The following is a 23,253-nucleotide window of genomic DNA, read 5'->3' on the forward strand; positions in this document are numbered from 1 at the left end:
TTCTTTGGGCCGTCAACAGGCTGCTCTGCTTCGAAGGATTCTTGGCTTGAAAGTAGATCTTTCTCCCTAATCTGGGGCTGAAAGCAAGTCCCATCCCACCAGTGGAAAGTATCTGTGCCATTCAAACAACCAGTAGTTGTGCAATTAGGGACAACTACAGGTTTCATGTACACCCCAGCAGCAGACTTTCTGGCACCCATGCTATGGACTGGGAATAGACCGTCCCCACCCCCTTCCTATGGCACTCGCACACAAAGGCTCACTAGCCCACAGAAGCAGCAGTTTTACAAGGAAACTGCTTCATGTTATATGGGGTTTCCTCTCCCCGAGAAGGCAGGAAGAAGGGTGTTGTGTATGTTTTTCTAAAGTCTAATTGGGGTTGGACTCTCTAAGAATTATATCTTGGTTTCAAGGCCCAACTTCTTATATATGCCTGTACCACCCAAGATTGGTAGAGTGGCAGAGCAGCCAGGCTTATATTAGGAAGAGGAATGCGAGTTGTAAATCAGTACAAATAAATCAGAACATACATAGATCCAAAGAAACACATGCACACTTAGTTATATCGAAAATAGTTATTGATAAGATACCTATTGCCTTGTGTATATATAAAAAGAAACACTATCAACCAATAAGATCAAATGCACATCAGGATAATAAAAATAAATAAAGCAGGTGAGTAAATTACAATGTGCTCTTGTAAACACACACGAAGGACTTACAGTAAGTAAACACACTTTTTTAAATAACTCAGCAATACTTTGATAGGTAAATCACAAATGTAAAGAACCCACATTAACAGGTAAGCAACACTACCAATTCTTTGTAAGGCTTAGGCAGTCTTTCCCCAACTAGAAAAGATTTCTTGGGTTCATGTTTTAGAGGGAAACCAGCAATGCCAAAGTCGATAGGAATGGAAAATGTCCTGTTGGGGAACAAGCAGTGCCCATGTCAAGAGGTATGCAGCTGTTCCTATGGAAATCTTCCTTATACAGGTAAGTAGCAAGTTAGTTGGTTTTAAAAATACATAGGGACCTTAGAGAAGCCTCCCTCTAGGTCCACAAGCTGTTGGGCCTGGGCGACTGAGTTTGGGTGAACACAGAGCGGAAACAGCACTCCACTGACAAAAGAGTGACACAAATTGCTCAAGGTAAGTTTACCAAGAGCCCACAGTGCCTGGAGAATGAAGATGATAATGCAGCTGGGTGTCTTCCTAATACACAGATGCAGACAGGGTGTTCTGTTCCTTGGTTTTGGTGACGAAAGGAGGGTTTCTGGGTGGGATCCTGCAGCAGCAGTCGAGAAAGGGACTTGCCAGCAAAGAATTCTTATTCCTACGTTGGTCTGCGGTTTTGGTGCCTTTTTATCAGCACCAGGAGTGAGTGATCACAGCCAATTGGAATCTTCCTGTTTACTCGGCCCTGCACTCTGGTGGTCTTGAAGCTGATTATGCCCACCAGCCCTAAAGAGGAAATTGCCTTTGCCGGACCTTCCCGGTCGATTCGAAAATGGGGCCAGGACAGCAGTGGTGCTTCAGCTGTGCTTCTGCGGTTGCTGGGGGTGCTGCAGGCGTCTCTGGTAGTCTTCTGCTTCGGATCTTGTGGTCGGCTCTGCCTTCTATCCAAAAAGCCTCTTCTTTTATGCTGGAACCCATTCATTCAGTCCTATGAAGCTGTCAATCACCTGGGGTGGCAGTATCCAGCCAGGCATACCATCAAACAAAGACCAGCAATGTTTCAAGATCCTCCCTCACTTTCTGCCTGAGTAGACACACTGGAGCCTTGGCGGGCTTCACAAAGGAATTCCACCCAAAGACAAAAGTCAAAGGAGACCCACACCCACCTGGTACTGTAGAAGAAGGGCCAAGAAGCAATTTAAAAATGAAAATTTTAAAAAAAGAAGACTGAGCATTTTTGGAAAATGGTCACCCTGGGGTGCCTTTCTGCAGCTGTGAAAACAGCCTGCGAGTAAGTTGCACACAATTGGTAGAAAAAGGTATCCACTGCCACCCGCCATTTGTTTGTCAGTTACTGTAACTAGAAAGTTACAAGAGCAGTGGGAAAGGGGTACCAATGCCTCTTTATCCTCTACTACAGCCACTACTCCAAAAAGGCTTTGAGTACTTGACTCACAAGTTTCCAGTGGAAGACCGATCAATGCAGCATCTCAAGAATGACACATTACCTCAGACAGGGTACTGTCTCCCATTCCTAAAGAAGGCTTCCAGATTGTCCCTCACGCAAGCACTCTCTTGGGGAACCGGGCCCACTCCTTCTGCAGGAGATTCTTTCCCTGCTGGAGAAAGGTGCTGTTGAAAGGGCACCTATGGTGGAGCAACACCAAGGTTGGTACTCCACCTATTATCTGGTTCACATGAAGGATAGAGGAATGTGACCCTTCTTCACCTGAGACTCTTGAGGGAAGGACGGATTCAAGATGGTAACTCTTTTGCAGATGCTCCAGGCCCTGCAACTTCAGGGTGCTCACTTTCAGGTGCCCATACATCCCAAACACAGGAAGTACCTGAGATTCGCTGTTAGGAGCTCTCACTTTCAGTTTCGAGTAATGCTTTTCGGCTGGCCTCCACCCTGAGGCTGTTCACCAAATTGATGGCAGTGGTGGCAGTGGACCTAAGGAGGGGAGAGATCCACATCAATTGCTACCTGCACGACTGGCTGATAAGAGCCAATTCTCCCGGTCATGCTCTGGAACAACTCTGCTGCACCTGCCATTCTCGGCACAAACTGGACTTCTCCCTCAATTTCAAGAAATCCCAGGTGACAAGTTCCCAAAAGCTGCAATTCATTGAAGCAGTCCTGGATTCTTCCTCAGGAAAGGCTTTGTCTCCCGAGTTGAGGGCTTAACACATATTGCAGATTATGAAAACATTTCAGAATGCCCAACATCTTCCGGGTTTAAATTTTCTGCAGTTGCTGCTTCTCATGGCATTCTGCATTTTCATGGTGCCAGAAGTATGAGGTCCTTCCAGTGGGCCCTGGGATCCCAATGATCACAATTCTCAGGCAGGATGACAGTCTTTCAGGTTCTGAACAAGGTCACACAGGAGCTCGTGTAGTGGGCCTGGAAGGAGAATGTGATGATAGGGTTTTTGGCAGCCCTAGCCGGGGATAACAGTAGTTGGAGATTCTTCCCTCACCGGTTGGGGAGCCCACATGAATGATCTCGCGATCAGCTGCATTTGGTCCCTATCTGAATCCAAACTACACATGAACCTCTCAGAGCTGAGGGTGCTCAGACTGGCGCTGATGGCCTTTTAGCCTTCCATTCAAGGGAATAATGTCATGAAAATGACGGACAACACAGTGGCGATGCACTACCTCAACAAGAGAGGAGATGCAGGGTCACTCGCACTGTGCAGGGAGGCAATCCAGCTCTGTTTTTGGGCTCTTCAACACGCAATCTCTCTATCGGCTTTTCATCTAGCAGGAGAAGAGAACGCAAGCAGCAGAGCACAATATCTCCCAAGTGGGAGTTAGCTCAGGAAGTCCTTCTGGAGATCTTTGCCCAAGTGGATCTGTTTGCATCCTGTATCAACAGGAAATGTGGCCTATTCTTCTCCAGGAAATTTCCGCAGACTTGAGCTCTGGTGGGCGCGTTAGTGGTGGACAGGAGTTTTCCACTTCTTTACGCGTTCTCTCCAGTCCCCGTCATTCCTTGTGTCATCCGGAGGTTCAGTACGTTCTGGAAGTTCTTGATCCTAATTGCTCTGGATTGGGCCAGAAGAACGTGGTACCCGGAACTTCTGGATCTGTCCATGTCTATTCCGTCTTCCCCAAAGAGCGAACCGCTCTATCAAGAGGGATGCTGTCGTCTTCACCTAGAAATCAGACCTCTGAACCTTCACGCTTAGTTTCTGAGAGGTTAAGATACAAAGATTGGGACCTCTGAAGATTTTTTATTTATATGTTGTTAGCGGCCAAGACCCAGAGGTATCCCGCTGCTAGAGTTACATATACAGACGTATTACCATGGCAGTATATAGATGCAGTTCACACGGTATGGTAGCATGGCGTAGTGGTGATGGTTACAGTATGTTGTGGAGGCAGCGGTGGGTGATGGAAAGTAGTTTGAACTCTATGCATGCCTTAAAAGGCAGCCAATGAGCTTTTCGTCTGGTAAGGGAGATGCGGTCTGATAATTTCAGACCCCACGCTGCTGTGAGGGGGGTGTTCTTGGACAGTTGAAGTTCATTTAGGTTTTTTGTGGTGGTTCCTGTGAGGATGGAGTTAAAGTAATAGGGTTTGCTGCCGATGATGCCTCTGGTTAGAGTTGGGCAGTTGCTGGGGGTGAGGAACTTTCTGGATAGGTTAATGAGTTTGTTCGAGCATGCACCAGATGAGGCTACCGTAGAAACATGTTTGTGCATGTTGAGTTCGGTGCCGAGGTAGACGCCTAGTATTTTGACGTGTGGAGATACCAGTATGATGATTCCATCAATGAGGAAGGAGGTGAAGGCGAAGTCCAGTTGTTTGAGACGGTGCAGGGAGCCAGGGAGTTCTTAACATTTAGGCACAGGTGGTAGTTAGCCATCCATGCCTGGATGATGCTGTAGATACGGTTGATCTTAGCAGAGTAGAGCTCATGGGAGCCCGTAACTTTGAGGAGGATTTGTGTGTCAACAAAGTTAGTGTATGGTATTTTCAGACTATCCAAATGATCAAAAGGGGCTTGGTGTACATATTGTACAGTGTGGGGGAGAGGCAATAGACTTGGGGAGGACCCCATAGGAGACTGGAATGGGGTTGGCTGCTTCGGATCCAGCGAAAACCCTGGAGGTTCGCTTGTTCAGAAAAGATTTTATCCAGTTGGCAGCTTCGGTGGAAAGGTGAAAGGTGGTGACTAGGCGGTGACACAGGATGTTGTGATCGATGCGGTCGTAGGCCTCTGAGAGGTCAAGTAACTTGAGGATGGCGAGGTTGCCATTATCGCAGATGTGGTCAAGTTGGATTTTAAGGTCGAGGAGGGCGGATTCAGTGCTATGTCTGGGTCTGAATCCGGACTGGCGGGTCCTGAGTAGGGTGTTGGTTTCCAGGTGGGTTTGGAGTTGTAGGTATGCTGTGCGATCTAGAATTCTCAGTAGGAAGGGTGGTGTCGTAATTGGGCGGTAGTATGTGGGCAGGGTGGGATCATTGGAATAGCTTTTGCAGCTGGTGTAGGGCTAAATATATTGACCCTTGCCACGAGTGATACTCCTACAGTACTTTATTTTCTGCTACACCTGGCCCATCTGGGGCTGCAGGTGTCCACTGCAGTAGGTTATCTGGCAGCATTATCAATCTTCAAACGCACACCAGAGCAAGGCTCTTATTTTAAGATGCCTATTGTTATACAGTTTTTTTACTGGACTGACCAATCTTTCCACCAGTCCCTTTTATACTCTGGCTTGGGACTTAAATTTGGTGTTAACATTTTTGATGGGGGCTTGAGCCTTTCCATTCCTGTCGACTCAGATTGTTGACTTTAAAGACCTTTTTCCTGGTGGCCATCAGTTCTGCTCACAGAGGGAGTGAGATACAGGCATTCTCATGTAAACCCCCTTACACAACATTTTCCAGAGAAAGGGTAGTTTGGAGGGTGGGTTTCTTATTTAAATTTTTGTACCGCGCCTCATGCCTGTAGGCCTCAGAGCGCACATAAAACAAGACAAAACTCACAACAAGCCAAGAGATTAGACCAGGGAGGAGCAAGGGAAGAAAAGGAGACTCTTTAATCGGGGCTGAGATTAAAAAGATGAGTCTTTATGGCCTTTTTAAATGAGGCACAATTGTTCATAAGGCGTATGGAAACATGAAGAGAGTTCCAGAGAAGTGGAGCGTGAACATCAAAGCTTGCGCCGCTGAAACGCACCATTTTAAATCGGGGTCGGATGAGGGTAGGTGCTGCAGATGATGGAAGGTTTCTGGTGTCGTGTTGCTTTTGGTACGATCAGATGGGTAGGATGGACATGAGCGGAACAAGCACTTGTGAGCCAGTGTAAGGACTTTATGTGAGATCCTTTGTTTCACAGGGAGCCAATGTAAGGTTCTCCTAAATGTGGAGACATGGTATGCTTAGAGAGCTGGAAAGTGGGGCGTACAGCATTGTTCTACGTGACCTGATGGACTCTAATGTTAATACTGTTGCAATAATCCAGCCTGGAGTTGATTAAGGCAGCAGAGAGCAAAGCACAATTTTCAGTGGTGATACAAGGACAAATATATTGTATGCGCTTGTTGATAAAACTACATGCAGACCGAATGTGCGAAAGGTGGGGCTTCATGGACAATTCCTCATCCAGTACCACTCCTAAGGTTTTCACCTTCTTGTAGACCGAAATATTATGACCCGCAATAAAAAAAACAGGAGTAGTCGGATGTAAGCTTAATACGACTATTTTTGATGGCAATGATCATGAGTTTGGTCTTCTTACAATTGAGGGCCAGAGAGTTACAGGCCATCCAATTCTGTATAGAGTTGTAGATGGTGTCCCTCCTTCCTTCCCAAGGTGGTGTTTAAATTCCATGCGACACAAAAAAATGACCTTGCCAGCATTTTGTCCACCACCTCATCCTTCCAAGGGGGAAAGAGATGTTACATAGATTGGATCCTAAAAGGACTTTAAGCTTTTACATTACCAGGCTGGTAAATGTTAGACAAGAAGATCAACTGTTTGTTGGTTATGCCGGACACAGAACGGGGCAAGTAGACCTTGTCACAGTGGATAATTCTGTGTATTTCAGAATGTTACTCTTTAGCAGGTAAGGATGTCCCTGCAAAGTTGAGGGCATATTCTATTACAGATGTGGCAACCACTTAACATCTGCAAAGAGGTGTACCGGTGCAGGACATCTGTAATGCTGCAACGTGGTCTTCAGTACACACCTTCTTAAAACATTACTGCCTTGATTCCTTGTTGGGTCAGGATGCTAGGTTTGAGAAAGCTGTTTTACACAACCTAAACCAGTAATCTGCTGTTCCAACTCAATTTACAAAAACTGCTATGGTACTTTATCAAAGATGAGGTATTCGTGGGAGGACACAGTCCATTAGAAGAACAAATTAGCCAGCATGGGATCTGGCATGGATTCACATGCTTATGAATATTCCCTGCTGTCAGGCTTGGAATCCTTGGTAAAAGGAAAAAGCAGTTTTGCTTTAGCCTGCAAACTGCATTTTACTCTATAACCAATCAGTGTCCTTTGGGTCATACTGCCCCCATCCAATGACCGTCGTCTCCCTAAGCTCCATTCCCGGTGGCCATCTTAAGATTTTTATTGCATGTTTTATACAATACAGTATTTTTTGACTGATTTTATTCCATTGTTCATCCGTAGGTCGACTACCGGCAGAAGCGATCCATTGTCGGCGAAGATCAACGTTCATTGCATCTTCTCTTTGAAGTGTTCAAGCGGCTTAGGCCTACTTCGGACCTTCCTCCATGTCCGAGGAGAAGAGGTTTCTCTTAAAGATATGCGCAAAATGACAACTGAGAAATGTATATGTCGAAGATCGACATCACAAGTGTTTATATTGCCCGCATCCGGACCTGATGAGGAGGGATGCGAGATTTGCTGTGGTTTTTCAAAGATGATGAAAAAGGACTGTTACAGCAGGTTAGCAGCGTGGCTCAAGTTGGGGAAAGTCTCTTGCGCTGACTCCTGGCACAGTCGTGCCTCATCCAGGCCTGGTTGGTCCCATGAGCAAACTGCCTCTGAGAGAAAGTTGAGGTCCTTTTGAGGACGCCCCATCCCCGGAGGTCCAAAAGAAAGCCTAGCACCATGCTACGGGTTCGCCACAGGTCCCAGTTCGGGAAGGACACGATCACGGTCTACATCCACGGCGAGCCTGCCAGTGAGGGCCGCGCTCCCTCCAAGAAGAAGTTCTTAACCCCTTTGAAGCTTAGTTTACTGTCTTCGGACAAGCCTGCAAAGGAGAGGTCCTCAAGTGGCTCCTTTCGTCCCCCGTCGACGACACCATCAGCGACCAAGACAATGACTTTGTCGACAACCGCTTTGTTGTCCAGAAAGTCCACTTTGTTGACGACCACAACCTGGACTGTGATCCCGTCGACAAAAGCTTCGGAATCCACCTCGTTGACGACCATCACGACTTTGTCGAGAGGGCACCTAGCAACGAAGGTGGTCTCTACGATCACGACATGAACCCTATGAGTGGCCTTGCCACCAGGGCATACGGCTTCTGCAGCAGAAGCCAACGATATCCGCTGATGCCCCTTTGAAGATGCCAGTGCCCATTGTCACCACACTCCCGAAGGAGTCGGGGAAGGACAAAGAGTCAGATAAGGAAAGGGATCGGCTAACGCCCATGGACCTTCCCTCCAGGCAAGGGAGAGTGTCCCCGACAAGGCCATAGGATGCATCGAGGGAGCCTGTGCACATCTACACAAGCTTCGATGGTTACCACTTGCCTGAGGGCTGCTACTCGGACCATGAGGGTGGTGTGGGGGGCTGAGACCGTGTCCATAGAGGGGTCTCGAGGGATGAACCCATATTGTCATCTAGCCCAAGGAGGTGCTTCGCCTCGGAGCCGTAACCGGCTGCTCCTTACACCCCTGAGCCCCCGCCCAGGGACATGTCATTGGACATCCTTAAAACACTGCACACGCTGGTAACGGAGATACAGCAAAGACTGCCTGCTGCACCTCTGCCGGCTCCGACTCGGAGCCCCGCAAGGCTGGCAACCAAGAGTCCATCCAGGCCAAAACAATAGGTTAAAGGAACCGCATCGGGCCTTGACCCCTTTATGGGAGGAGCCCCCGCACACGGGCACAGGTACGAATACTGACATTCCGGTGACGCATACACATGGCTACGTACCAGCAGACGGAGAGCCGCTGGATGCAGACGAGCCCTCCAGGGGTTCTGCCACTGGATGCGGTTGGTTCCTTTCATGCCGTGATATCGAGGGCCTCTACCCTCTTCAATTTGGTGCCAGAGGAGGAGGAGAAGAAGAAAGGGTTACTCTACCAACCACGAGAGTCCAGGTGAAAGACTGTCATGTTGATTCCTCTGTTGGATGATGTCAGGGAGGAGGGTTAAGCCTTAATGAAGACGCTGAGTACCGTGCCTCCCAAGCAAGATTGGCTGGAGAAGAAGTACAGGGTTTCCGACTCGGCTCCTAGGTGCTTGAGGTCACAGCCTTCTCCATACTCATTTTCTGCTGCCGCCAGGAAGCTCTCATCGAACCCATCATCTTCATGGTGCCTCCTGATAAAGATCAAAACAAACTGGTTGCAATGGGCAATCGCATCATTACCATGGCCTGCACCATCAAGGCCGCAAATGCCCTGGCCATCTGATCCCGGTACGACAGAGAGCTGTGGTATAAACTTGGACCTCTTTCTGACTTCCTGCCGGAGGACAAGAAGGTCTAGGCCCTGGCTCTGTTCCAGGAGGGTGAAGTGGCATCTGATCACGCTGTCATGGTGGCTGTGGACATTGCGGATACCAGGTTCCGCCAGATGGTCAACAGGGTGTGCCTTCAACAACGGGGGGTGGCTGAAGGCCATCAACTTCAGAACAGATGTCCAGTTCAAGGTAGTGGACAGGCCTTTTAATGGGGACAACCTCTTCAGCAAGACCGTGGATGAGTCTCTCCAGACGATTAAGATGAACACCGAGACGGCAAGCTCGCTGGGAACATTGCAACAGCGGAGGTCTTCCTTTCGATCCTTGCAGGAAGTTTGGCAGGTCATCTAAGAGGTATAGCACTCCCTATCGTCAACCCTCCAGCTCCACGACTCAGGAGGCTTAAAGAGGCCACTTGCAGTCCTACAGCAGTGGTGGACAGGGTTGTTGTCGCTCGCAGGCCAGGACGCAGAGGCCCAAACAGGCGTGAACTGGCTGTGGATCGGACTCCCACCAGCACACTCCAGTGGGAGGCAGATTAGCGAATTTTGTCAACAAGTGGAAGAGCATCACAACGGACAAATGGGTGCTGTATGCTCTTTTTCAGGGAAACACCTTGGAGTTCCAACACAGTTGTCCTCTCATTTGTTATGTAGCATGTCAGGAACTACACCTGGCCCAGCTGCTGCAGTGTGTTCAGGCCATTTTAAGGGGGCTATAGAGCCCATTCCCCAGGCTCTGGAGTGTACTGCAGATACTTTCTGGTACTGAAGAAGTCAGGCGGGTGGCAGCCAATCCTAGACTTAAGACCCTCAACAAGTTATTTGAAATCCCAACAGTTCAGGGTGGTCACCTTGCAGCATGTTCTCGGACAGCTGACGGAAGGGTATTTCCTCGCGACATTGGACCTGGAGGATGCCTACTTTGACATCCCCATTCACTCAAAGCATCAGAAGTTCCTACAGTTTCTTGTACAGGGGCAGCACTGTCGGTTCATGGCACTGCCCTTCTGCCTGAAGTAAGCGCTAAGAGTGTTCATGGAGTGGTTGGATCCACTCACAGCATATCTACTCATAAAGGGGATCCACGTCTACACTCATCTAGATGACTGGCTAATCCGCTCCCACTCTCGCGCGCTTGCAATCTAGCACACCACGGAGACCATCGCCTTCTGACAGAACTCGGATTCTCCATCAAGTATCCGAAGTTCTGCGTGGAGCCATCTCAGAACACTTGTTTCCTGGTTGTCCGTCTCTTCATGGTCGGGTGGTTGATGACCCCCTCAGAGGAGAGGGTGACAGCCATCCTGGGAAAGGTGCAGCGCCTGTCGTCGACGCATAATTTAACAGTGAGAGCTGTCAGGTCGTTGTTGGGCGTAATGTCCTCCTGCATTCTTGGACGGAGAAGGTTGTCCTCAGCCAGAAGTTCCGACAAGCTCTTCGATGGTGAGGAGTAGGTCCCCTCTCATGAAAGTAGCTCCTTTCTAGATACCGCCTTTCAAGATACCTCCTCTCAAGGTATGGTCAAGACACCTCCCCTGAAGTGTGGGGGTGGGAGGGCCACACTGGAAAGTCCCATGCCAGGGGACTCTGGCTCCCAAAGGAGAAGGACCTCCACATCAATGTCCTGGAACTCTGGACAGCCTTCTGGGTCCACAAGTCGTTCCTTCCTCAGCTGAAGGGAAAGGTGGTGCGCATTTTCACAGACGCCACCATGTTCTACATCCAGAAGCAAGGAACACGCTTTCCTGGGAGGCCCAAGCCCTGTGGTGCTGGGCCATTCTTCAGGACATGTTCCTTGTCCCCTTTCATCTGGAAGACATCAAGGACACCCTCACAGACCCGCTCAGCAGGGTGCTGTTGTCCTTCCACGAATAGGAGCTTTAGCAGGAGCAGTATCCCGTCTCTTCAGCAAGTGGAGTGATCCCCAGACTGACCTCTTCGCGACAGCGGCCAACTCCAAGTGCCAGAGGTTCGCCTGGGAGATGCCTTCTCTTTCCCATGGGAGGGTTTCTCCATACGCGCCTTCCCCCCCGATCCCACTCGCACTCCTGTGATCAACACACTTGAGATGTTGTGATTGCAGGATGATCCTCATCGCTCCAGCGTCAACACAGCAGGCAGGTCTGGTACCTGGACCTGCTCAGTCTGTCAGTGGCACCGTCCATCCCGCTGCCTCCACTTCCTGACGACCTCGCCATAGAGGGTGGATCAATACTGCATCGTGATCCAGCATTGCTGAGCCTCACGGCCTGGCTCCTGCAGCCTTACAGTTTGGACATTACGCTCTGTCGCTGGAATGCAAGAAAATCTTGGCTAAGGCTTCATCAACACGGTCTTGCTACGGCCACACTAGTCCCATAGGCTCATCAAGGAGTTCCTCAAGGGCCTCTTCAGGACCTTTCCGGCAGTGAAGGCTCCTGTTTGGTAAAATTTCACTTACTGATATTTTACCTCAATATTCGTGCACCTCCAATTTTCTACTGTATTTCAGTGAGCAAAGTACGTTGCAGTACCGCCCACTGGTGGTGTTGCGCTTTCGGGCCGTAGACATCCCTTAAGGATTTTTTGGTTACTGGACAATGTGCCTAGTAGAAGACGGGTGGCAGCAGAAGCTTTTTCATGTATTTTTATTAACCTTTACCGAGCCATACTGTGCTTAGCTCATGACTGTGGCTAGTGTCCGTCATGGCCGTGCCACAAGGTCTTTTGTCTTCCCCTTTGGCCATTTAGTCTGTTGGCTTTCCCCTTGCTCTTTGTGACCCGGGGAGTCCTTATTTGGGCATGCATTCTCCTGCGAAATCCGGTGCTTTTCGCTGGCTAATGCATGTCACATGGGTGGGCACCCAAGAAGTAGGCTGGCACTGTCTGGACCCAATCCACACTACTAGTGCCAGAATGTCTGGTATCCTTGTGTACGGAGAGCTGCAGTAGTCCCTGATTGGACTACTGTCTGCGGGCATGAGTGGGCCGATCTCCTCATTGGCCAGCCGGGTTTGAGCCCACTCTGGATTTTTAGGATGAGAGGAGGGGCTCAGAGTGAAGACCTGCAGATCACCCTTCGGTCCGAATAGACCTATACACGGAGCCAAGTATCCTGAGAAGCAAAGCCGATCCAAGCACTGTCGAGAACGGCGCAGAGAAGGTTTGGCACCCTGAGCCCGCTGTTGTCCCGGTAGAGCCCTGCTTTGCGCTTGATCTCCGAAAACCTGCAAAGGTGCTTGAATCATTTTCAGTGGTGGGACCAATCACTCTCAATGCCTGCATGGTGCCCTGTAACCAAACCTTCACAGAAGTGTCCCTGGGCCTTCCAGTGGACTGACCAGCTTGTACCTGGGTACCCATGCTGGAGCGTTGCTACATCGAGTTTCGACTCAAGCTTTGGGAGAACCCTAGTTTGCACTGGAAAGCCTCTTCTTGCCAATTCTCGTCGTCCCTACCGCTCATGTCCACATGAGAGAAGCGTGCGTCAGTGCGCAAGACTTGGGTGCCCCTGCGCCACTGTGCGACAGTGGAGGTCGCTGCTGACTACTGTCCCGCCTTTCTCCAAGTGTCCTGAGACCAGATGCATGGGTGCCTTCTTTGTCCTGCATTTGTGACGAGAGATCCAACTCCAGTTGTAAATCGTACTCGCATCCGCACACACAGCGTTGTGCACTTTGAAGCGTAACCGAGGAGGGTATTTCATAGTCCAGGCGACCTTCAAACCTGTTAGGTTGGAACCCGGAGTGAGCTAAGGGCAATGAGTAATACTAATTACCTGTGGCCCCTAGTTGATCCATAATGTTTTTACGCACAAAGGATCCCTTGTGGTCCTTGCCTTGACCTGGGTGGCTCTTAGTCTAGTTTGTTTTGTGTAGCACAGCCTGGCCCTTCCTATAGTCTTCTGAAAGTTGGGGTCAGCTTTGTTCTCCGTAGCAGAACTACCTCTGACTCTTGGAACTGAATACCTCACACTCCAGTGCCCTCTTCTAACTTTTCCTCATTGAAGTTTGTCCTTTGTAAGCTTTATGCATCAACGAGCGCTGTTACACACAAACAACATTGAGCACAAGCCTCCATTCTCCGTAGAGCTGGACTTCTTAAGTTAGCGATATCCATTTCTGGAGTTGGCCATTCTGATAGCTTGTTTCCTTTCCCTCCTTATAGGTTTTGGCAGGAATATGCACTTTACTGCATTGACCGAAAAATGACTGTACATCTATTTAACATAGTGTGTGTTTAAGGAGTAGTATTACTGTGTTCCTCATTATTCACTTGTGTTTTTTCTGGGCCTAATACATTGTATATTTTTGATATACTACTGTCTAAGAGTAATTCTTGTCGTCCTAGTGTGTGTGCTCATCCAAGACCTCACATCACCCCTACTATTCCTGAGACTTAGCCTTGACTGCTCTCCAAGCTACCTTGAATTGTCCTGGCAAACTTTGCAGAAGTGTTCCCTGTTTCACTAAACAAGGATAGCTTCCTGAACATCTGTTCAGCGCACAGTTCAGAAATTCATTCTAACAGCTCCTGCTCTGACTTGGGAGCTCAATGTTGTGCTAAGCTGATGGGGCCTCTTTTTGAACCTTTACATCTTGCCAGCTGAAGTTCCTCTCATGGAAAACTGCTTTCCTAGTGGCCATCACCTCGGCCTGGCGAGTCGGCGGGATTCAGGCACTCTCCTGCAAGCAACCATATTTGTCTTTCCATGCTACGAGGGTGGTGCTACAGGCCCATCCTAACTTTATGCAGAAGTTTCCATCTGAATTGCATCTCAACAAGCTTTTGGTTTTACCAGTCTCCTTCCTGAATCTTGCGTCACCCACTCAGCTCAGAGGGCGTTTCATTTGCTGGACGTTGCTCGTGCCCAAGGTTTTATGTGGCATGCACAAAGGATTTTTGGAAGACTTAACTACTGTTTGTCAATTTGAGCCTGTGAATCACAGGAAGGCCTTGTCTAAGGCTTCCATCTCCTGCTGGCTCTCCAGCTGCATCATGCACATAGTCTGGCCCGCAGACCTCTTCCAGTCTGGCTGAGAGCCAATTCCAGGAGAGCCATTTCAGCAATGACGTTGTTTCTCTCTGGCATGCCCCTGCCCAACATCTTCAGAGCTGCTACATGGAGGTCCACACACACCTTCACGAGATTCCGCTGGATTGACAGGAATTCAGGGCATAGTCCTGGGTCAGTCAAGCGGTGCTACGCAACCTGTTTGCTTGAGGGGAGTCTCTTGCGGGGTGGGAGGATGCAGTGGATGCCTCGCCTACAGAAGGTCCCAGGGGGGTGTTTGGATGCCTACCGTACTCCCTACCAGACGAGGACCCCTGGATTGTCTGTCAGAGTTCCGAACCGACACACCAGACAACAGCCGTCCCGGAGTGCTGTTCAAAGACAATATGTTAAAAACCCTTACCTACCGGCTCAGAAGAGGAGGCAGCTTGCTTTGCACTTACCTCTCGATGATGGTGCTCCATTCACTCCTGTGTTGCAGGATGTTGGTTACCCCTCTGAACCCGAGCAGACCCTAATGGGAACCTTGCGGCTAGTGGGAAGGAACGTCCTGGGGTTGAGACTGTGTCGGATGGTCTACGGTATGCACAATGATGTCCTGCGGGAACCCCGATTGGCCCAAGGGTATGAAGAAAAGGTTGTTAAACAAAGGAACTGATGTTTTGTTTTACGACCTTATTTTGAAAGGACCGTGACGAAGCTGATGGGGATAGGCAAAAGTTACCACTGGGCCTACTAGATGCCTCTTAAACGAAGCAGAGAGGGGTCATCCCTATCCTAGGACCGGGAGTTTGATGATCAAGTAAACCACTCGGACTGCCGCGTGTGTACGTTGTTTTCGTTTGACCTGACTAAAGGACTTTTCTTTAAGGTAAGCATGGGTCCGGCTCGACTTATTTACAAAGGGGTAAGTATGAGGCAACAGGCACAGTGTGTGCTGTATATACCAGCGTCAACGTCCAGTTTGAGTGTGGGGATGGAAGCCACGGAGGGACTGGGACTAAACGATGCACATCGCTCTCTGCTGACTAACAGGTTTTCCGAAGCTGCAAGCAGAATATCAGTATATCAAGGATGAGGAATCCATAAGAGGAATATACAGTAGAAGGAGAATTACAAGGGGGAAGTAATTTGTTCCTCTCCATGTGCCCATCCCCTCGGTCACATGTCAAGGCTAATTTTGTAATGGTTGACATAAAAATGGAGGAACTGCGGTTGGGCTGATGAGCACGGTGTTAAACAGAAACCTGTGCAGTTCCCTCTGGGACCACTGCAAAAGATTTAGGACTACAGGTGTTTGGCAGTAAACCCACTTGGTAGCAGTCTGTACCACACAGATTCACTTGGTAGCTGTGGCTGAGCAGTCAGACTTGCCTCAAGAAGAGTTAGGCAGTATACAGAGTATTCACAATAGGTCAAGAGCACACAATAGAACAAGTAAACACTGACCAGGGCTTGGTGTAAAAGAGATATAATTATTTATTTAAAACCACATGTAGAAAAACACACAGGCACTAATAGTAAGCAATTCAAAAACACGGTCTCTAAAAGATATACACTCCCTTAAAAGAATATTAGACAAGTCTTAAGTAAAGCCCCACTTATTTTCAGACAGCGGTGAGCGCTTAACGTAGATGGCACTCTAATAGTTCGTTTTAAAAGGGAGGGAAAAGCAGAAACACTTTTACACAAACATAACAAGAGAGGAAGGCAAAGTGAAACCGTGAATTCAGAGTCAGTAGGCCGGATCCACTTTAAGAGGATCGAAACGAAATGTGTCCAAGGTCACACGGTTGCAGTGCACAAAAAGTCTTGTAATGGTTCAAAAAGGAGTTGGACCAAAGAAAGGGACCAGTTAGGGGGTCAAGGCGGCCAGCCCAGTCCAGAAGGTTAAGGAGTTATTATTACTTTGTAGCAATCTTTAGAAAGGGAGGCCTGGCGGACATGGTACCTTAAAGTGGTGAGAACACTCCAGCGGGGGCAGTTGTTCCTGGCAGCGGATGCAAGTCGGTGCTTCGTCCGGGGGAGGAGAGGATCTTTCTCAGGTACAAGGAGCGGTCTGTTGATTCGCGGTTCAGTGGTGAGTGGCTATCCGGCCGCCGGGGTGCTTGGCCTGGGCAGTTCGACCACAAACCGGTCTGGGGTGCGAAGAAAGAAAGGTAAACTGGTTGTGCCCACCAGTCAGGGGAAGAAGCCTCTCCAGCCGGGAGATCTTCTCTGTCATCGGGAAGTGGTGAGTCGGTTCTGCAGGGCTCCACCGGTGGTGTCGTTGTGGTAGGTCGGCTCAGCTTCTCCCTCGTCGGATTCTCAGGTCCTGTGGCGACTTCTGAAGTTCCAGTAGCCAAAGCCCTGCTTTTATGCAGCATACCCCCATTCACTCAGCCTAGCTGTCAATCAAACATGCTAAGAGGTGAGCCGGCCGGCTCACCACTTGGGCCAATCACACAAGAGTGCGACTTGAGTTACCAAGGTAACTCAGTCCAGGGTGCCTAAGGCCCCTCCCACACCTCCTGTGGTACCCAGACAGAGTGGCACCACTTTTGGAGGCTTCTGTGGAGAAGCCCGCTAAAAAGTGGAAGAAAGGGCTCGACTTGGGTTGGAGTCACAGAAGAGAACACAAACGCCATTTTAGAATCGAGTCTTGGCAAAAAAATACCAACCGGAGAATTAATATTAATTAAATAAACCGGCGGTGTGTTCGAGGCTATGAGAATTAAATAATTAAAGTTGGTAACCTAGAACAATGGGAAAATCCCATAGGGAAATATTTGCGGTCGAATATAAAAAGTAGTTTCCACTACCACCAGCCAAAACTCAATCAGGGGGGATGGAGACGTGCCCCCTCGACTAACAGACCCCAGGGCGATCGAATTGCCCCGACCAGTACGTCCACAATATGATGGTTTGTACTGGTTTCTGTTAATAATTTGGGACTAGTAAAGCCAATGGTGACTTTACATGCACTGGGAGACAGTAGTCACTCCCAGGGTATGGAGTCTATGATGGGGTGTCACTATGACACCCCTGTGTTACTGCACGGAGGGTGCTGTGTAACACACATAGTAAAAACACATGAGACCCTATGGAGTAAAGGACCCCATAGCCCAAAAACACATTACCAGTCAAAGGAATACCATAAATCATGTCCAAGAGTGGGAGGAAAAAGTCTCACTCCTGGCAGGAGGAAAAAAACAAACTCCAGAAATCCAGCAAAGCTGCTGGGGGATTCACTAGGTTAGGAAATTGAGCCTAAAGAGAGAATTCTCCTTAACACACGGTTAAATATTTGTTTTAACAAAACATATAATTAAGCTGCCTTACTCTGGAGCTGAATTAGCTTTCTTTGAAATAGTGCTACGAGTCCGGAGGAAGGGGGCCAGCACAAATCAGTAGTGCAAGCCGTTCTTGTACAGGTTGTCCTTTGGTTCACTTTCTGCAGATGTAGCTGCCCCCGCCACCTCTTTCCAGTATGCCTCGGTATGGACTGAAAGAAATGGATCGAGGTGTGGGAATCCAAAGGGTGCAAATGGGGGGTAGACCCTGTAAATGTACGTGTCAGGTAGCTTCTTTTCTAAATTTGCCATGCATATGCTATTCGGTTACTGTCCTAAAATTAGGACATCCCAGATGTCTGCTTTAAGAGGAACCACAATAGTCCCAGTACAATAGTTGCTACAGTATGTAAGGTATCCTTGAACAGTGCCTATAGGCTTAGATAAAAAAAACCTACGCAAGTGACAAAGGCAATTGGAAGGAAGGACTCTGGCCTACAATCAATGTATTGTCATTTGTATTCAGTATATTGGCCCCTGTGTTGCATACGACGTATTTCTGGACTCAAAGCAGGTTTCTGTACACTGAGATTTGTGAAAAGGCCCTGTTGAACCCTGGCGTGCACATACAAAGCCGAGCTGGCCTGGAAATGTACATAGCCTGGCTGGTTGTTGGGTGTTTCATATAGAACAAAACTGCTCTGTGCAACATTGGTCAGTAGACCATGCACAACTGTTGAGAAACGTGCCACTTCCCAGACACTTAACCCAATAAAGCACTTTAAGCAAGAGAATTGAATTTAACCATTAAACAGTGTTGTCAAATGGCATTCTCATGATGTCACTAGTCAAATATCTTACATTTGTAACTGCATCAAATCCTTTCTTTCTTATTGCATTCAATTGGTGTATATTTTCTGAGCTTGCAGCATGTGCTTTTTTCCTTAAATGCTAAGTTCTATCCCCTTTTCTTTTCCAGGCGGAGATGAGCAGCTGGATGAGAGCAATCAACCTCACAACCGTCTCACCCTTAACGCCACAAGGGGACCTAGATGACTTATCGCCCATCACCCCCAAAGGAATGACCCGTGCCATGACCATGCCACCGGTGTCGCCCAACAGCGGCATAGAAGGAACTGTCACACTGCGCAACAAGGAAGGCAAGGAAAAGGACAGGGAGAAGAGGTTCAGCTTCTTCAAGAAGAAATGAGAAGCACCCTTACGTAAATACAAACCATTCCAGAGAAAGCAGATATATTCTAAATATGAACACTATTTAATCCATGGAACTAATGGAAGGGACTCGGGAGTATGTCAATTCAGCATTTTATATATAAAAAACAATATATATATATGTGTATATCTCCAGTAGAAGGATGGAGGAGAACAGCAAAGGACACTGGTTTCGGAGACCAGGACAAATGTTGGCCTCTGCAGTGAAATCGTTAAGACGCCAGGACTGGAGGAAAGAGAAAGTTTGCCATTTGTTTAGAAAAAAGAAAAAAAATCAGTTTGTGAAAAGACTGGTGTGACGCACACCGGCATTTTGTAATATTGCAAAATTGTGTTGCTTCTTCTCTTGCTGTCTGGGATCAGCACTGTTTTTATTTTTTCCAATTTTTGGGGTTTTATCCAACTTGGTTCAACTTTTTAATTGTTTTTATTTCTTTTTAAACCTAGGAACATTTGTTGCCATGTTAAACATAGATTCCTGTTAAAGAATGATGGTGCAGTAGTCACAGGTTGCATCTCACCAGAGGCATGCAATGTCTTGTTCTTTAGGTCAAGTGACTTTCAAAACGGTGGATTGATGACGGCCTCCCTACATCCCCAACCAGGTTCCCTTACCAGATTTTCACAGCCTTTCTCTGCAACCCTTGCAGGGCAGGCTTCATCCTCTACAGGAGGGAGTAAGCTCACTCATTCTTCTAAAGATTGCTTCTCGCAGTGCAAGGTGCCAAATTGTTGCCAAGGCGGGACAAAAACTGATGCACATGCTAAAGGGAAGCCCTTCTCCTGTGATTGAGGCATGTGGATATTCCAGTTGCCCATTTGCTCATTAGACTTTATGCATCCTGCGTTTGCTTCTCGTCCTACTCTATATACTCGTTTTGGAATCTTCAGGAATGTGCACTTATTAGTCTGTGAAAAAGCCACACCAGTACGCAAAGCGTGCCAAGGTGCCTTGGCACCCAGCAAAGCTGGGAACTGATGTGCATGCCACCGACTGGGTCTTTGATCGCAGCATATCGAACTGAATTCATGAATGAGTTACAGAAGGGAGCCTGTATTCCACTCCTGCCAGCCTGAAATAGGTCGGTGGGGTAGGAGTGTTGATGACACCTCTCTAGGGAGGTGAATTGTTTTGAGGTAATGGTGCTTCATACCATCTTTGTTGGCAAAGTCACAGCTGCAGCAATGAGCAGTACACCACTCCTTATCCAAAACAGCTGCAACTGGTTCTTGAAATTGCACAGCCAAAACATAGGGGCTGGGGGGGGGCGAGCGTTTGCCATCACTACGGGGAGGCTTACTGTTATAACGCTTGAGAACCTATGATCTGAAGTGATTGGTAAATCCAAAGAATTGGGGAGGAGGCCAAAAGCTTTGAAATAGTTCCACAATGTATATGCTTCTGGTAGTCCTTTAGCTGAACTGTTTCCACAGACCTGCAATATGGATTGGGGTGCAGGTTGGATTCTGTTGTCCCAGGGTTTGTATCACTACCACACTGAAATTTCTAGCTCTACAATAGTAAAGCATATGGAAACCTTGTTTGATACCAGCAGGCTGACTGCTGAAGTAGAGAAAAAGTTAAGATCAGAAATGGTAATTGTAAAGCATTCACACAGCAGAATCTACTTGTGAAAAATTCCCTTGCTGAAAATGTGACATTAAGCTATACCATGAACATAAAATACGAGATGACAGAGGAATCTGTAGAAATTGTATATGTAAAACATATAGGGCTTTTTGCTGTCTGCCTTTCCACATCTACTTGCACACCTGCAGATCATTGGACAGTTTAATGAAAAAACTGAAGTGTCACTAAGGCCAGCCAAAGCATCTGCCTCTTCCACACCCAAGACTGGAAAAGAACAGGCGTTTTTGATGGGACAAAAGTCGTTGCGGTAGTCGACACCAGACACTACAGATCACATGCTTTACCTTGGCTACAAAATGTGAATTTAAAAGAAAAAGGGTCGACTTCATTTTTACAGTTAGATGACTTGTTCCATTTAATGGGTTTGATTTGTTCAGCTGCAAATAGACATACCCTGCCTTCGAGTGTGTATAGGTTTGCCTGGCAGCGTTTCTTCCCAATTTTGCCATGGATTTACGTCCCGACAGATGTCTTGTCATGTAATGTTTATTCCTTTTTTTCCAACTTTCTTTCAACGTTCGACGTGTTCAGGCTGTTTTCCGTACCCCTAGTAGAAGCATTATTAATGTGTTTGCAGTGGCATCTGTTTCTTTTTTTTAACAGAATCTCTGAAATAAAAGCGAATCTGTGTCCTAAACTGTGTTCTTTGATTCCCACTCCCTGACATTTCCACAGCTAAACAATTAGCTTCTGCAGTTAACATTCTGTCTCTGACTTCAATACCAGATTTTGCGATCCTTGGTGTGCTAATAATGTTATATTCTTATATAGTGCTTTGTGTTAAGTTGTTGGGATTTACACTGCATCCTGCGACCATTCACATGAGAGGAAAATGCAAGATAGCTTTACTTTTGGGTTGATGCGTGCAGGCACGAATTACCCCGAGTTCTTAATGTAGGTCTGTTTCTAGATGTCCAGTATAGAGTGCGCATAGTCAGTTGTGTCCAGAGGGAAGCCTTGTGTGTGCCTGTGATGCTAGCATGCGTTAAGAGGCTATGTAAATTAATTGTAGAGTTCTCTTGTTGGATGGCTTTTGGGATGCTAATTCAGTTGCTGCATGTGAATGGCTTAGTTGATACATGTGTGGTGTGCTTTAGTATAGCGTTTGGGAAGGTAAATCCTTGTAGGTTTAGTGCTTGTAGGTTAGTCGAGGGTATGTTGAACAACCTGGATCATTGATCTAGTGTGGTCAAGGTGACTTCTCATTAGTGGTGCCCATGAGGTAAGGTAGGTGTGAGGAGATGTTCTGAGGCACCCTAAGTGGGCTGATATCTGTGACAGTGGACCGTGTGCAGCAAGTGGTCCTGGATGAGAGATGGCGAACATTGGGAGGAGTGGAAAACATAGGCAGCATGCACACATTTACAGTTATTTCTTTATATCCCGCACAATGGACACTGAGGCATGATGGTGCAGACATCAAAACATAAAGAAAGGGCAGAAAGCACTATAAAGACGCAACACAATCTCCCGATAGAGTGTAGGGAATCTAAAAGACCAAAGAGTGTCATGGGTCAGATCAGCATAAATTAGAAATGTCCGTACATCATCAGAGTATTATTTTACAATCCGAGCAACCCATTTCTGCATGATCTAAGATATGAGGGTAAGGTGCTAAATCCACAGCCCACTAGAACACAATCACTTGATTGCTGTGAGCATCAGTCATTCAGTTTGACCCTGACAACACCAGGTCCTGTTCGTTGACGTAGCCAAGCAAGCACCTTGTTTCGCAAAGCTTCTCTAGTCTCTTTTCCATCCTTCCTTCCTCTTGGAAATCAAGTATGTGGAGTAGACAATGGGTGAGAATAGTTCCCAAGTGTAGATCCGAGTAGGGATTTCAGAGTGGGCAGAGTCCTGGTGTGAGCTACTTTGGTAAATTCATGCCAGACACATCCAGCTTCTAAGCACTTTAATAACCATTATTGCCCCATCTTGAATGGTACTTGGTGTTCGAACTTGCAAAGTGCAGGTTGCCCTCATGTCACAGACGAAGGCTTTCTTTGCTTGTGCAGCTGTCCGCCCTTGGCCACAGGTGATTGAGTACAATTCAATGTTATCATGTTAGTCTGTATGACATGTCTAAATGTGATTAAATAGCACACACTCAATCTCTCGATTGTAGTTGCTCCCACAACTAATCTGCCGGATATACTCTATAAACATGAGTTTTTACAACCATGTTTAGTGCTTAAGTCGAAATACCTGACTTTTAACGAGAGTAAAAGGTTGCAGAGGGTAAGTACAGAATTTCAATGGCTTGCATTTTCCCACAGATTCCTAATCTTCATAGATCGTCCTCTCCGCATCAGCTGCTCAGAAAACTTTGACAGTGGGCGTAGTGGGGCTCGATGTTGTCTCTCGACCTCTGTATGCCACACCTCTACTCCGATGTGACATCCGTAGTGCATATACAACGTCACTATGACTCCATACCTTGGTTCCTTTTTTCGGCACCCTCAGCTGTCAGGTTTCCATGTTACAGTTTGCGTTTCAAGCATTCTTTCTGGAGGTGTAGAAGGGGAGGTGTCTAAGGTCTAGGTGGTTGAATTGGGATGGGAGAATTGGTTTTTTTCCTTAATGATTCATTCCTCGGGAAGCCTTTGTTTCCCCAGGCCAAGATGGAGGCTTAGATCTACAGCATTGATTGGCTAAGGCTGGCAGTGATGCAGCTTGGAATTCTTTGTTGAATTCTAAACTACCTTTCATTTTAGTTTTAATTAGAGCAGGTCAT

The 23,253-nt window shown here is 47.6% G+C and overlaps 1 protein-coding gene across 3 annotated transcripts in view; it reads left to right on the forward strand.

Moving 5' to 3' along the window:
• Positions 1 to 21,156, forward strand: part of SPTBN2 (spectrin beta, non-erythrocytic 2) — a 1,293,574-nt gene extending 1,272,418 nt beyond the window's left edge. For all 3 annotated transcript variants that reach the window (XM_069644771.1, XM_069644772.1, XM_069644773.1), the window contains one exon: positions 18,615 to 21,156. In XM_069644771.1, coding sequence (XP_069500872.1) covers positions 18,615 to 18,845 — 231 coding nt within the window. In that variant the 3' untranslated portion in view covers positions 18,846 to 21,156. The remainder of the gene's footprint in view (positions 1 to 18,614) is intronic.
• Positions 21,157 to 23,253: the final 2,097 nt, after the last annotated feature.

This window comes from Ambystoma mexicanum, chromosome 2p (assembly GCF_040938575.1).
Source record: "Ambystoma mexicanum isolate Mex_15411 chromosome 2p, UKY_AmexF1_1, whole genome shotgun sequence".
NCBI lineage: Eukaryota > Metazoa > Chordata > Amphibia > Caudata > Ambystomatidae > Ambystoma > Ambystoma mexicanum.